Here is a 12,528-nt window from a genome sequence, read left to right as displayed (position 1 = left end):
TTCTCTCTCTCTCTCTCTCTCTCTCTCTCTCTCTCTCTCTCTCTCTCTCTCTCTCTCTCTCTCTCTCTCCTCTCTCTCTCTCTCTCTCTCTCTCTCTCTCTCTCTGCAGCGCTGATCTTTATCTGCTCCAGCTGGGTGATTCCTGATGGGAGTCAGCTGCATAGAGTGAAGTCAGGGAGCTGGGCGCTCTCCAAGGTCCTGAAAATGGTGCAGGAATAAGGGTGCGGAGTAGAAGCTGAGCGCTGGAGAACTCAGGGTCCGTAACACCCCCATACCTAAAGTAAAGAAAAATGGTGGAAGTGAAAACAGAATAAAAACACCATTTTTCTCATAATGTGTCTCCACTTTTTTTTTCCTCTACCAGAAACACCAAACGCCCACACAGAGACCGAGTCCCCGCCATCTGCCTAACCAAAAACTAACTAAAAATAAGCCTAGCTCTTCATGTGGATTTGGGCGGGCAGATTAAGCACGGTGCAAAAGACACAAAAAAACATAACCAGCAAAGAGAGGTTCTCTTTCTGGAGTGCTCCCGAGAAGGTGAAATGAATCACCAACACTAACCCATGGGCCACAACACTAACAAAATAATAGATTATCCCCTAAAGAGGAAATAATCTCTCCACCCTAGCCAGGGGATCTCAGCCGTCTGAAAACTGATCGTGGGTGCTGAAGGATCGCGATAAACAATCAGCGATGACATTCTCGGTTCCTTTCCGGTGGCGGCTTCATGTGTTTGCAGCCATCACAGGACCCTTGAGCACCAACATCCAATACAAACGGGACCTTTGGAGACAGTAAAAATGTTAGTGTAGCTACCATAGCAGCAACTTTCTTATAAAAACAATGAGTTGCGAGGTTTGTGGTGAAGCTGGTCGGTTCCAGATGAGTAACAGGATTTTCCAAAGCCAACAGGTCATCCCAGGAGGAAGTGTGAGTAACTATGTTATCCAGATAAATGCTGCACAAAGGAAGTTCTGGCGCCACTAGATGGGTTTGAGTAACCTCATCCAGAACTGGAGTGATGGCAGCGGCTGCGCACACCGCGGCCTCACCGGGTGGTTGTGCAGTAGTCTGAGGAGACAGATATCTTTCTAACATGTTAACATTAGGAACACAAATTTTCCTGCGACGGTCTGTTTTAGCTACTGGTTTACACCAGGTTCTCAGAAACACATCATTCTCAATAACATAACCAGTAGTTCCATTTATTTTCTTTCCCACATGCTCAAAGCAGTCGGTCAGAGATTTATCAGACCGTTGTTCCGCCTCCAAAGAAGCCGGACTTAGCGGAAACATGTTGGACAACACTTCATTTGTGACCAGATGAGTGGAAGAAGTTGTTTCAGCGGGATTAAGAACATCACTCTGCGAATCGTCAAACAAACTGGAGAGATCCAAAATCTCATGCGCTCTCTTAGCTTGAGATCGGATACACACACAAGCGGGGAGCACTCCTGCGGGAGTCTCCTCACACTCTCCGGGTGCGATGTTCTCTTTCACCACTGGGGGAGGAATGACCGCACCTCCAGCCAAGTCGTTCCCTAAAAGAAGAGCTACACCTTCCACAGGCAAGGAAGGGCAGACTGCTACTTCACACGACCCAGTAAAAAGTCCACTCCTTAAGTAAATTCTGTGAAGCGGGCGAGAAACAGGCACAGCATTTACTCCAGCCAACAACACGGAAGAGCCGGTAGAGCTCAAGTCATCAAATGGCAACACTTTCTGTGAAATTAACGTCTGAGAAGCCCCAGTGTCTCTTAAAATCTTAACAGGGGTCAGCTTTTCACAGCTTTCTGTAAGAGACACTTGTCCTTCTGACATGAAAGGACCAAAACCACGGTTATTTTCTCCCGACTTGGAGACAAAACCCACGGGCTGCGCAGCAGACCCTCTTTTTTTCATTCCTCCGCTTGAGGATTACACAATCTCTCGCGACATGCCCCACCAGGTGGCAATAATAACAGCGAGGTTTCTGAGGACGAGGAGGAGAAGGAGAGTTTCTAAAAGGTGTTACTGACACAGGGCGAGCAGATTCACCCTGATGAACACCACCAACACGGTGCGTCAACACAAACTCATCCGCCAGTAGGGCGGCTGAGGAGAGAGAAGAGACTTGTCTTTCATTTAAATATAATGCCAACCTCTCTGGCAAACACTTCTTAAATTCCTCCAGGAGAATTAGCTCTTTAAGATCCTGTAGAGTTTCAACCTTTGAGGCAAGGATCCATTTCTCAAACATCAGAGCTTTTTCTCTGGAGAACTCAACATAAGTTTGCGTGGAGAGTTTTACATTCTGTGACCGGAACTTCTGACGATAGGCTTCAGGAACCAACTCATAAGCAACAAGAACAGCAGCTTTCACTTTATTATAATCCATGCTGTCAGATAAAGAAAGAGAAGCAATTACCTCTTGAGCCTTTCCGGTTAACTTACACTGCAGCATAGTGGACCACACCTCTTGGGGCCAGTCTAAAGCAGCAGCCAGACGCTCGAATGTAGCGAAGTAGCTGTCAACCTCGCTCTCCCGGAAAGTCGGCACCAGAACAAGGCACTTGCTGATGTCACACTCGTTTCTCTGTTTGTCCATGGACCTCTCGTGCTCATAGTTTGTAGTAGAAGAAACACCTCCTCTTGCTTGGTATTCCAACTCCATACGTTTCAGTTTTAACTTTGTTTCAGCCTCGATCTCACAGCGGCGGATCTCCAGTTCGATTTGCTGCAATCGGGACTTTTCCTCAGCCTCATACTTCATGCGGGCCAGCCTGAGACGAAGACGTGCATTCTCCATACTAGCAGCAGAGGAAGCGGTGGATAAACTCTCTCCTGTGAACGGCGTCTGCCGCGAAAGAGCGTCCTGTTCATCTGGGACAGAAAGGCGCTCGGGTGCAGCACCCACAGGAACGGAAGTAGCAGCTTTCACAGTCTGTCCATCCTCCATGTCCTGTTTCAGGGGCAAATCAGAAGAGTCACTGAAAGGAGGTTGTAACAAACCTTCCTTTTCCAACGCGGCCATCACAGAATCCTTTAAGTCCTTTTTCAGCAGGTTCTGGATGCCTTGGAGACCGAGGTGTACAGCCAACTCTGCCAGTTCGGTCCTTTTGAAGCTTTCGACCTGGTCCCGAGAAGGGGCAGCCAGAAACTCCTTTAAATTAAACATGCTCACGTTAGCACAACAACACGGGTACTCAAATCACACCACCAATCACGTTAACGTAACAAATGAATCAATAACAAAATAAAATCCCGGACGAGCTCCCAATATGTTACGACCTCGGCCTGGTCTAGGTTCAGGGAGGCCTAACACAGGAACGTGAGAAAAGAAAAGAACCAATCTGACACCAAGTCACAATAAAAAGAAAGTCCTTTTATTAACTAAAGGTGTCCCTAAGGGATAAAAAAACCTGTTTAATGAAAACAGGAGTTTAATTCAGGCTGCAGGAACAAATGCTGAGGGCTTAAAGTAACTAAAGGAGCAAATAACAATGGGAACGGAAACTCACTGGTTCTGAAAATAAACCAGGAACAACGGAGCTTGCCCGGAGGCCTTACCAAAAGGTCCACAGGTGAACCAACTCACCCACGCAACAGTCAACTCTGTTAGGAGCAAAGAAAACCGGAGCTCAACCGGTTTTCTTATGCGGGTGGAAATTAAACCAGCCAGGGGCAACCGTCCACAAGTTCTCCAAAGTAAGCAATCTTTCACTCCAATCCTCTCTCCAGTCCTCTCTCTGTCAGCCTCAATCCTCTCTCTCTCTCTCTCTCCTCTCTGAGCAGCGCTGATCTTTATCTGCTCCAGCTGGGTGATTCCTGATGGGAGTCAGCTGCATAGAGTGAAGCCAGGGAGCTGGGCGCTCTCCAAGGTCCTGAAAATGGTGCAGGAATAAGGGTGCGGAGTAGAAGCTGAGCGCTGGAGAACTCAGGGTCCGTAACAGTTATTTAATGAGCCATAAGGTGTAGGACTCCATAGGAAATATAAAATCCACCTCATGGATCTGTGAGGTTATTTTAAACCAGAAGATTGGATCTTTTTATTGCAGGGATTAGATAGCAGCTTCGTATTCACTCAGAGACAACAGAAGAGAGAATCAAGTTTAAAAGTTAAGAATTTTATTACTAACAAGTTAAACTAGACTGACTTTAAACACTAAATGTGTGGTGTAACTAAGGTGGATGAGACGGTGAATGGATTTTCCAGCTTGTCGTTGGTTCTTTCGGCTGAAGAGGAAAGTTACGGATTGGCCACTCCGACAACTTCTCTAGAACGCTTTGAACTGGCGTTAAAGATGACGTGGGCATGTTTGTTTGATTAGCTTTATTAAAATAGAGTTCTTTAATTAAAAGAAAAGAGTTCATTCTTCATTCTTCTGTTGAGCTGAAAAGAAGCAGGTTAGCAGCAAATGCATGAGACCTTGAGACCGTATCTCATGCAGACTAGTCCTGTGTCAGAGGAGGGGGAAAACAGTCATTTCATTCTGTCACACAGAATATTAGTTTGAATAACGCCAGTGTCTTTTAACACCACATGACTGTGGGAACTACAGGCCTCCTGCACCTTCTGCAGACCTTGAACACAACATTTCTGAGAACGCTCAGTGGCAGTGAGCACAGAGCCCAACTTTCTTTCCACATGAAACACAGGAAGCCTTCTTTACTAGGAAAAAATGAGCCCAACACTGAGAAGTCACACTGGAAGAGACTCCAGAGACAATCCCTCATAGTCGTCCGGAGGAACCGGGTTCCAGGTTTCTGCACTCTGATCCACACGTGCCAAGCGGGCTCCATCAGACAGAGAACAAACGGGTGCTGACTCAAAACCTGGTCCCCGAAGGCCAACCTGATCGCCATGACGACAGCAACTAAACCTGGAACTTTTCCTCCAGCAGGGACAGAATCATGGGGACTGAGTGGACGGTACCAGCTGAAAAACAACAGAATTGCTGCCCCCTGCAGGATGGCAAATTTCATGGCTTTGAATCAGATTGCTGCCTTTCTCTAATGATTTCTTTTTCAGGTCATTTCTGCATGAAAAACGTTAGGGGAGAGACAATAACAGTTCTGGTTGACATTTATAGCAGCACAGAACTTTTAAGGCAAACTTTTTTTCCCCTGAATTTGTTTAGTCGCCTTTAGCTTCCTATTCATTGACATGAACACACATAACTAATCTTCTGTCCAACACCATCTGTCGTTGGCTGTTTGCTGCAAACCAGTCAGCAAGCTCCTCTTTCCTCTAGAATTGCTGTTGGAGACAAAACCAACAACAGGATTACCGGTAAACTCCACAGCTGAATATCAGGAGGATATCTTATCAAAGCGCACCCCCCCCCCCCCTCCAATTGGTACAAAAGTTCATAAATGTCAGTAACTTGACTTGAAGGATGAAACTTTGTTATATACGATAGCCATATTTGACGCCTTTCTTTATTGTAACTGTGATTATTATAAAAATCCCAAATTCGAAATCTCAGATTATTAGAATATTGTAAAAAGATTCAGTAGGAACTCTAATCTGATTGAATCTATACTTATGAATCCAGAACATCTGCAAAGGATTCCCGAGCCTTTAGATTTTCAGGATTTTTGCACCATTTTGTAATTTTTCAGGTTTCACATGAGTGGTCTGTACAGGAAGGAGCTCGGGACCTTTTGTTGATGAAACGATGAAGCATCATGGAAAAGCACCTTTTTGGGAGAGCTGGTGGATGAATCGCGTCGTTCTTCTGCAGCTTGGATATATGTATATTCTACTTAAACAGGTGAAAGTCACTTTTCTAATGAAATGGGCTGAAACTATAAGAGTGGATTGTCCCGAGTCTAGATTTAAAACACGTTCCAAACATCTTGATCAGGACTGCAGCTTTGTTATGACATGTTTGGATTATTTGGATTTTAGGCTAAATCTGGTAAAGACGCTTTTTAAAAGTAAACAGAAACAGTGAGAACTCAAGTTTACTCAAGTTAAAAAAGAATAAATAAATACTAACATCTGTAATGGACCGAGGATCTCAACCGTGGTGTGCATTGGCTGATGCCTGTTGCCTGTCACTGGTTACCAGAGCTCCACTTACATGGACACATTCAATCATCGCATAAAGTTATGCATGTAGTTCCTCAATAAAGCATGCAAGTAAAGATGTTTTTCATGACTAACGTTTGACTTGCACACAAGGCCCGGGAAGTCGGGGTGCTGAGGCTGCTGCAGCACCCCCTTGTGGATGACAAATGACATGCATGTTGGATTTCTACAAGCAAAATTAAATGAAAACAAAAGTAATTTATTTGTTTTTGTTTTGAGTTGAACTCAACTACAATACATAACTTTATTTTCTAAAAATCTAAATGTTTATTTTTCATATTTAACTGTATTTTTATGTCTCACATACACTTGCTCCTGTACACACAAATAAGGGCAACTGTCCAGTTCACCTGATTGTCTATTTGCCTCTTAAAGAGCAAGTCACTCCAAATCAACATTTTTTTGCTGATAAACTATATAAATGAGTGTCTGATCGTGCTGCAGACACGTGTAGTCAATAATTCGGCACTTTAGTGCATCTTAGTTAAAATTAAAATATTCTGCCTAAAACTGTCAGCGATGCACCGTCGTCAGGCAAAAACGCTGCACTGCATTCGAATTTAAATCTGCCATCGCTATTGGCTAAGAGGTACACTATGATGTCACAATGTTGTGAGTGTGTGTATTTGTTAGCGGCTCCGCCCTCTCGGTCTGCTAGGCAACAGCATTTGTTGCATTTTTCAAGCAGGAAGTAGGAGTTGAGTAAGAATCTGGTAGGGGGTGACTTGCTCTTTAATTTGTTCTGGGGTCAGATACCTAGAGCACTGTCGATAATCCTTTTTGTTCATGTATTTAGACGTCTCTGGGGTATTTTACTCCTGCTTTAATCACTGCTTTTGGACTCCCAAATAGACCGCCATGATGGATTTTTGTTTACTGAATACGGTCTGAACTGATCACACGCCAATGTTTCCGTACTTTCTCATCACGCTCAAAACAAACTGGCCCACTTTAAAACAATGATTGTAAAAAAAAAAAAACTACTCTGTTACAAAGGAAGACATTTTACTTTTCAGCTGAATGTGAACGTGCTGTTTTTATGAAGCAAACAGTACATTTACACCAGAGGCTGGAACGAGGTCCCACGAAATCAGAGTTCACCTTAAGGCCGAGTGCTTCTGTAGAGCAGACAGAGCGGTAACCTAACAGAAAGACTAGACTTGCACACCTCACACATTTGCACCTGCAAGGAGATGCTGTGAGTCAGATCTGCTGCTCGTGAAGAGCCTGAAAGAGCATCAGTCAGTTTCCATGGCAACGGGTGTGTGAAGGGGCATTTGGTTTTCTTTAGAATTTTTTTTAATGTTTTATCTTAGTTTTAGATTATATTTTGTATATATTGTTTTACATTTCATTCAGGGAGACCGGGGATGGCTGCAACACAAAACGAGCTACGTTGGTGTCATGAATACAGTTTATGCCCACTTGCAAACTGACCACACTGGCAAAGCCACACGCCTCTAAGTCTGTTCTGGAACAATAAAACTAATTTTCAGGTAAGAAAGTAAAACAATTTTATCACAAACATGTTTTGCATTGTGTTATAGATGCAATTGTTTGACTTACATCAGCTCAAGCAGCAGTTTTTCTTCGTTGATTTGATATCTAGCACAAGTGCTTTGAAGCAAAATCCTAAAAACGGTTGGCTTTTCAATGGTAGCCTGGCATGGGGTGGGTTGTAACAGATCTGAAAAGGTGTCACAACCTTTCCCCTACCATGCTGTCATTTTACACTGGGCTCAGTTTTACATCATGCCTAGGCAGTGGACGCATAAAACAGCTGGCAGCATCCCACCAGAAGAAAATGACAATCCAAACACATCAGGCACAAATAACAGACAGAAACAGACATGAACGATCACGTGTTTAATTTGTTTTTGAGGTGGTGACACCTGATTTGGCGGTGCTCAGGGCGCAGATGTCTGGAGCGCATCAACGATCAGAGCTTTGCATGCGCAAGCTGGTTAAGATTAGGATGGGCGTGAGGGGGAGGTAAAATTGCAAGAGGGAAAAGGTCACAGTTTGGTTAAATGTCCGGTTTACCGCCAGTGTCAGTACCGACGCTCTGGCACAGTGCGTCACCTCCGCCTCCCGACGCAGGGGCTCGTCACCTGCTGTCTTTTCCGAGGACTGCATCTTGTCAGTCATTATCACGTGACAGCGTCTAGTCAATGACAGGCATAAAAAGTCACTACAGAGCCGTGAAGTCGACTAGTCGACTAGTTCATACAACCCCTAGCGTGCGCACGCACATGCGTGCGCATGTGTGTGTTTGTGTGTTCTGTCTTCTCGATCCCCAGTGAGTCGTGGAGGATGGCTGCTTATACTGACCCCGGCTTTCCACGGGAGCCGTCAGCAGCACGTTACTGCAGCAGCACGTCATAGCTGCTGATAGGAACCGCTGTGGTCAACAGAACCTTTTCCACCGGAGCCGTCAGCAGCGCGAGTCGGCCGCGTCTCAGGAGCAGCATGTCGCGGCCTTTACGCGCCGGTTCTATTTTCTACGCGCGACGCCTCTGAAACGGGTCAAGTTCGACATTTTTGGGGAAGGAAAGACAGGAAATCGGACGCGGAAAAGGAGAGAAGCTACCGAGATTTTCAGAATAAAGAACGTACTGCTTTCCGGTTGCTTTACTTTTAAAAAAGGTTACTAACTGTGCGTCCCCGTGAGAAGTTATCACCTAGCTAGCGGTCTCCGTTGTTTTTCAGGTCCGTATTGGCGATTATAAAACGGACAGAACATAAAACACAAACCATGTTGTAGTTTTCTCCTGCTTGTTGTTGTGTTTACTGACGAAGTCACTCGTGTGACTTCGTGCTCGGTCGGTGACAGCTGCTCTCCTGCTGCTTCGCGTCTCGTGGGAAGGGCCAAGCAGCAGTTTACGCGAGCAAGACGTGCTGCTGCAGTAACGTGCTGCTGACGGCTCCGGTGGAAACCCGGGGTTAGCCAGGATTCTCTGGAGGTTTCTTCCTGTTAAAAGGGAGTTTTCCTCTCCACTGTCGCTTTATGCTTGCTTAGTATGAGGATTGCTGTAAAGTCACTGACACTAGTCAGTGACTTTACAGCAATTTGCTGGGTTCCTTATATAGGAAACTTTATTTCTGATTGGCTTAATGAACTGACCTGAATTAGAATGTTTATTTTGTGAAGTGCCTTGAGACGACTCTTGTCGTGATTTGGCGCTTTATAAATAAACTTGAATTGAATTGAACAAAACGTAAAAACATTACAATCAGTTTAGTTTAGGTTTATTTGATTGAGGAGCACAAAAAGGCTCACTTGTAAGAACAACGCAGCCGTTGTCCTGTTCAGACTTTCTAGCTGAAAGCTCATTTGCAAACAGAGTTCTTGGTTGGTCCTTTAAATCTCAACAGCAGAACTGATTTGCACACACGTCTGTGCTCGATCAGTCTGCACAGTTCTCAGACCGGAGGTACATCTGTGAAGCCGCTCTGATAACTAAGTATTTCGTTGGTTTTTATGTGGATCCAGTGGATCTAACAGATCCAGATCAAGTGTCTTTTGTTGTTTTTCACTGTCGACTTTCCTGTAGCCGAGCAGCCACATGGCCTCTTTACACACTTCCTGAATGAGGCTAACCTTGCTGTGAGGCAGCATGGTGCCCCAGGCCTCAGACACCTGGGTAGCGTCTCGAGAAATAATCTGAAAAGCGTCCTTCCAAGTGCCTTTCCTCCTTCCGCGGGTCTTCCTGTAGATCCATTCACCCACCTTTTCAGTCATCTCCAACCCTACAAAATCATAAAGATCACTGGCCTCCTTTATAGGGTTGCGTACCACATCCTCATAGCGAACAAGTTTGTAGCGGCCTCCCAGGAATGATGGAGGGTTCAGGAAAGCTGTCTCACTGATGCGAATGTGGCTCTGGCAGATTTCCTTCATCACCTCATACTGAACCTGATCTACCTTCTTCTGCCCCAAGACAACAGCGTCATCAAACTCCAAATATGCAGCAGACTCCTCTCTGGACCTCAGAACGGCCCGTGGATCCCGGACCAGATGGATGATGCGGAGATCCAGAGTAGGGTCTTGCAACAGAGGAAAAAGAGATTCCAGTTCAAATAATCGTGTTTCTTTTATCACCACATGACTGTATGAGCTGCAGGCCTTCTCCGCCGTCTGCAGACCTGCAGCGTCACATTTCTGAAGACACTGGGTCTCATTATTTGCTGTAATGGAACAGGCCGGAGGCGAGCACAGAGCCTGACTTTCTGTCCACATGAATAAAGAGGAAACTCTGGGGTTTTCTGGGAGATAAGCATCCATCACTGAGAAGTCACACTGGTAGAGACTCCATAGACAATCCCTCACAGCCATCCGGAGGAGCCGGGCCCGAGGTCTCTCTGCTCTGGTCCACACGTGCCAAGCGGGCTCCATTAGATAGAAAACAGACGGGTGCTGACTGAAAACCTGACCCAGGAAGGACGAGCCCGAACGCCACGACGACAGCAACAAGACATGAACCTTTCTTTGAGGAGGAGACGAGCAGGGAGAGAGCTGAAGGAACCAGTGGCAGACCAGCACCACTGCTGCGCCCTGCAGGATGACCAGGAAGAAAACGCCCCTGGAGAACGCTCTACTCATGCTGCGAATCTCCCGTCAGCCTTTCTCTTTATGCAAACCACCTTTTCTGCACAGGAGGACGAAACAAACCAGACAAAGTTATATTTAAAACCTGCCTTTTACGTAATGTAAGAGCTCTAACCAAACAACTCTGTATGAGTGATTTGTTTGTTTGTGTCAGTCTCAGGAGGTGTGTTGCATTTTAGACGCACTGAAGCGTTTTGGCACTAAATGACCGAAGAAGACGTTTCACGTCTGGTTTCGTCAGATAAACAGTTCCCCTGCTACACTTGAACGAATGAGTTATTCAAATAGCTGCTGTATAAATCCCTTTTCCTGCGTGGAAAGTTCAGTAAATCATCTTTTATGATGCATTCTTTTCAAATCCAGAGAAAGAACTACAACCTACACATCTGTAACGCTAAAACACGATGTGATGTAGATCCGACTCCAGAAAGCTTCAGCTGAGTTTCCTGTGTGAGCTTCTATTCTCATTTGGACGCTCAGATCCGGTTTCAGCCACTGATTGCTCTCTGATGATGCTCCGGACAGCTAAAGCCGAGCCGAAGCAACATTTGTGTGCCGTTGAGCAGATTTCTGATGTTGTAACAATGTGAATGTGATGCCTGAGTCAGAAGCGTGTTAGTGTGGTTCCGCCCTGAGCTTGTTGAGTTTGTTAGCAAACGCTGTGTCCTCAGGTGACTTACTGAACAAGGTGATGAGTAAAACAAATTGCATACAAAACTGAACAGAGAACATGAAACATATGCCAGGGGGTGCACTACAGAAATGTTACACACATCCAAATAAATTGTAGGTAGTTGTAAAGAAGTTAATTTACATCTAATTAAGGACCGTGAGACATTAAGATTGCATATCGAGTATGGAATCAATCTTACGAACCGCTGAGTTATTTAACCAGAAGATTGGGACTTTTTATTGCAGGGATTTTGTAACACTTTGTATTAACTGAGAGACAAGAGAAGAGAGGGTCCTTTAAACTTTTAAGATGAGTTATTACTAAATTATTTAAACAACTAACCCTAACTAATGAGGATGGATCTGTTTGAATGAGACGTGAGATGGATGGTGTGTGTGAGTGGTGTTATTATCAGAACTCTCGTATCCGGAGAAGCAAGTCTGAGTGATGGATGATGTTTTCCTTCTAATTATGATCAGAGTTTGATCGGAGTTTCATAAACACATGAGACGCCATATTTGTCGCATCCACACATACCCTTGAGGTGAGACCTCCTTACAGATCCAGAATGTCAGGTCCTCGGACCCCCCGTTGGTACAGGAGCCGATGAAACAGCGTCAACAGCACGACAAACTAGTCTCTAGATTGTCTCCAGGTAAAAAGCGACAGGTGGTTCACAGCATCAAAAGGGACCCTCCTTGGGTCAGTGAGTTCAACTTTTATTCTGAAAGGAACCGTTGCTTGGTTGGTAAAAACAAGATTTTTCCAGCTTGTTTCTCAACTTAAAAAGGGAAGTCCGGATGGCCGGTCCGATTACTCCGCTTAGTACGCGGTGAACTCCAGTGAGATCTTGAGAACTGACTGTTTTGAATTCTGGTCGAATCAAAGGTGGCAGATTTATAAACACCACAGAGACTCTGCCACGCTTCAGACTAGGAAGGTTCTGATTGGATCAGTAACAGCGATGTGTCACGCGTTTTCATTACGTGTATCAGTGAACTAGATTAAGTCATATTACTTATTAAAACATATTAATCATAACATTATTTCACAGATCCGTCACATTGTATTATTGACTAACACTTGTTTTGATTAGCTTTATTAAATGGAGTTCTTTGATTTATTAAAAGGATTGAGTCTTTTATCTTCTTTCTTCTCTTGCTGGAA

General features: G+C 44.9%; 2 protein-coding genes across 3 annotated transcripts; both read right to left on the bottom strand.

Annotated features, from left to right (window-relative positions):
* Positions 1-121: 121 nt before the first annotated feature.
* LOC129160905 (uncharacterized) lies at positions 122-3,301 on the bottom strand. Of its 2 annotated transcripts, none has more exons than XM_070550579.1 (2): positions 2,411-3,300; positions 122-275 (listed from the first exon to the last, which is right to left on the bottom strand). In XM_070550579.1, exons 1-2 carry the CDS (start codon positions 3,158-3,160, stop codon positions 252-254), a joined length of 774 nt encoding a protein of 257 aa, XP_070406680.1. In that variant the 5' UTR covers positions 3,161-3,300; the 3' UTR covers positions 122-251. The 2 variants fall into 2 exon arrangements, with proteins under 2 accessions (XP_070406680.1, XP_070406679.1); XM_070550578.1 differs by lacking the exon at positions 122-275 and adding an exon at positions 567-786 and having other exon boundaries at positions 2,411-3,301.
* A 6,174-nt stretch (positions 3,302-9,475) lies between these two features.
* LOC107389280 (carbohydrate sulfotransferase 6-like) lies at positions 9,476-10,778 on the bottom strand. Its single transcript, XM_015965344.3, has one exon. The coding sequence runs from the start codon at positions 10,680-10,682 to the stop codon at positions 9,540-9,542; it is 1,143 nt and encodes a 380-aa protein (XP_015820830.1). The 5' UTR covers positions 10,683-10,778; the 3' UTR covers positions 9,476-9,539.
* Between the last annotated feature and the right edge of the window lie 1,750 nt (positions 10,779-12,528).

Source organism: Nothobranchius furzeri, chromosome 4, assembly GCF_043380555.1.
Source record: "Nothobranchius furzeri strain GRZ-AD chromosome 4, NfurGRZ-RIMD1, whole genome shotgun sequence".
NCBI classification, from domain to species: Eukaryota; Metazoa; Chordata; class Actinopteri; order Cyprinodontiformes; family Nothobranchiidae; genus Nothobranchius; species Nothobranchius furzeri.
Note: the sequence above shows the minus strand (reverse complement) of the source record. Positions and strands in the feature narration are given on the sequence as shown.

Excerpts from the sequence above, each read along its gene's own strand:
- LOC129160905 (XM_070550578.1), bottom strand. The coding sequence starts at position 3,160 with ATGTTTAATTTAAAGGAGTTTCTGGCTGCCCCTTCTCGGGACCAGGTC. Across the intron at positions 787-2,410 it reads TAACCGGAAAGGCTCAAGAG|GTCCCGTTTGTATTGGATGT; the intron begins GTAATTGCTTCT and ends CTGTCTCCAAAG.
- LOC107389280 (XM_015965344.3), bottom strand. The coding sequence starts at position 10,682 with ATGAGTAGAGCGTTCTCCAGGGGCGTTTTCTTCCTGGTCATCCTGCAG.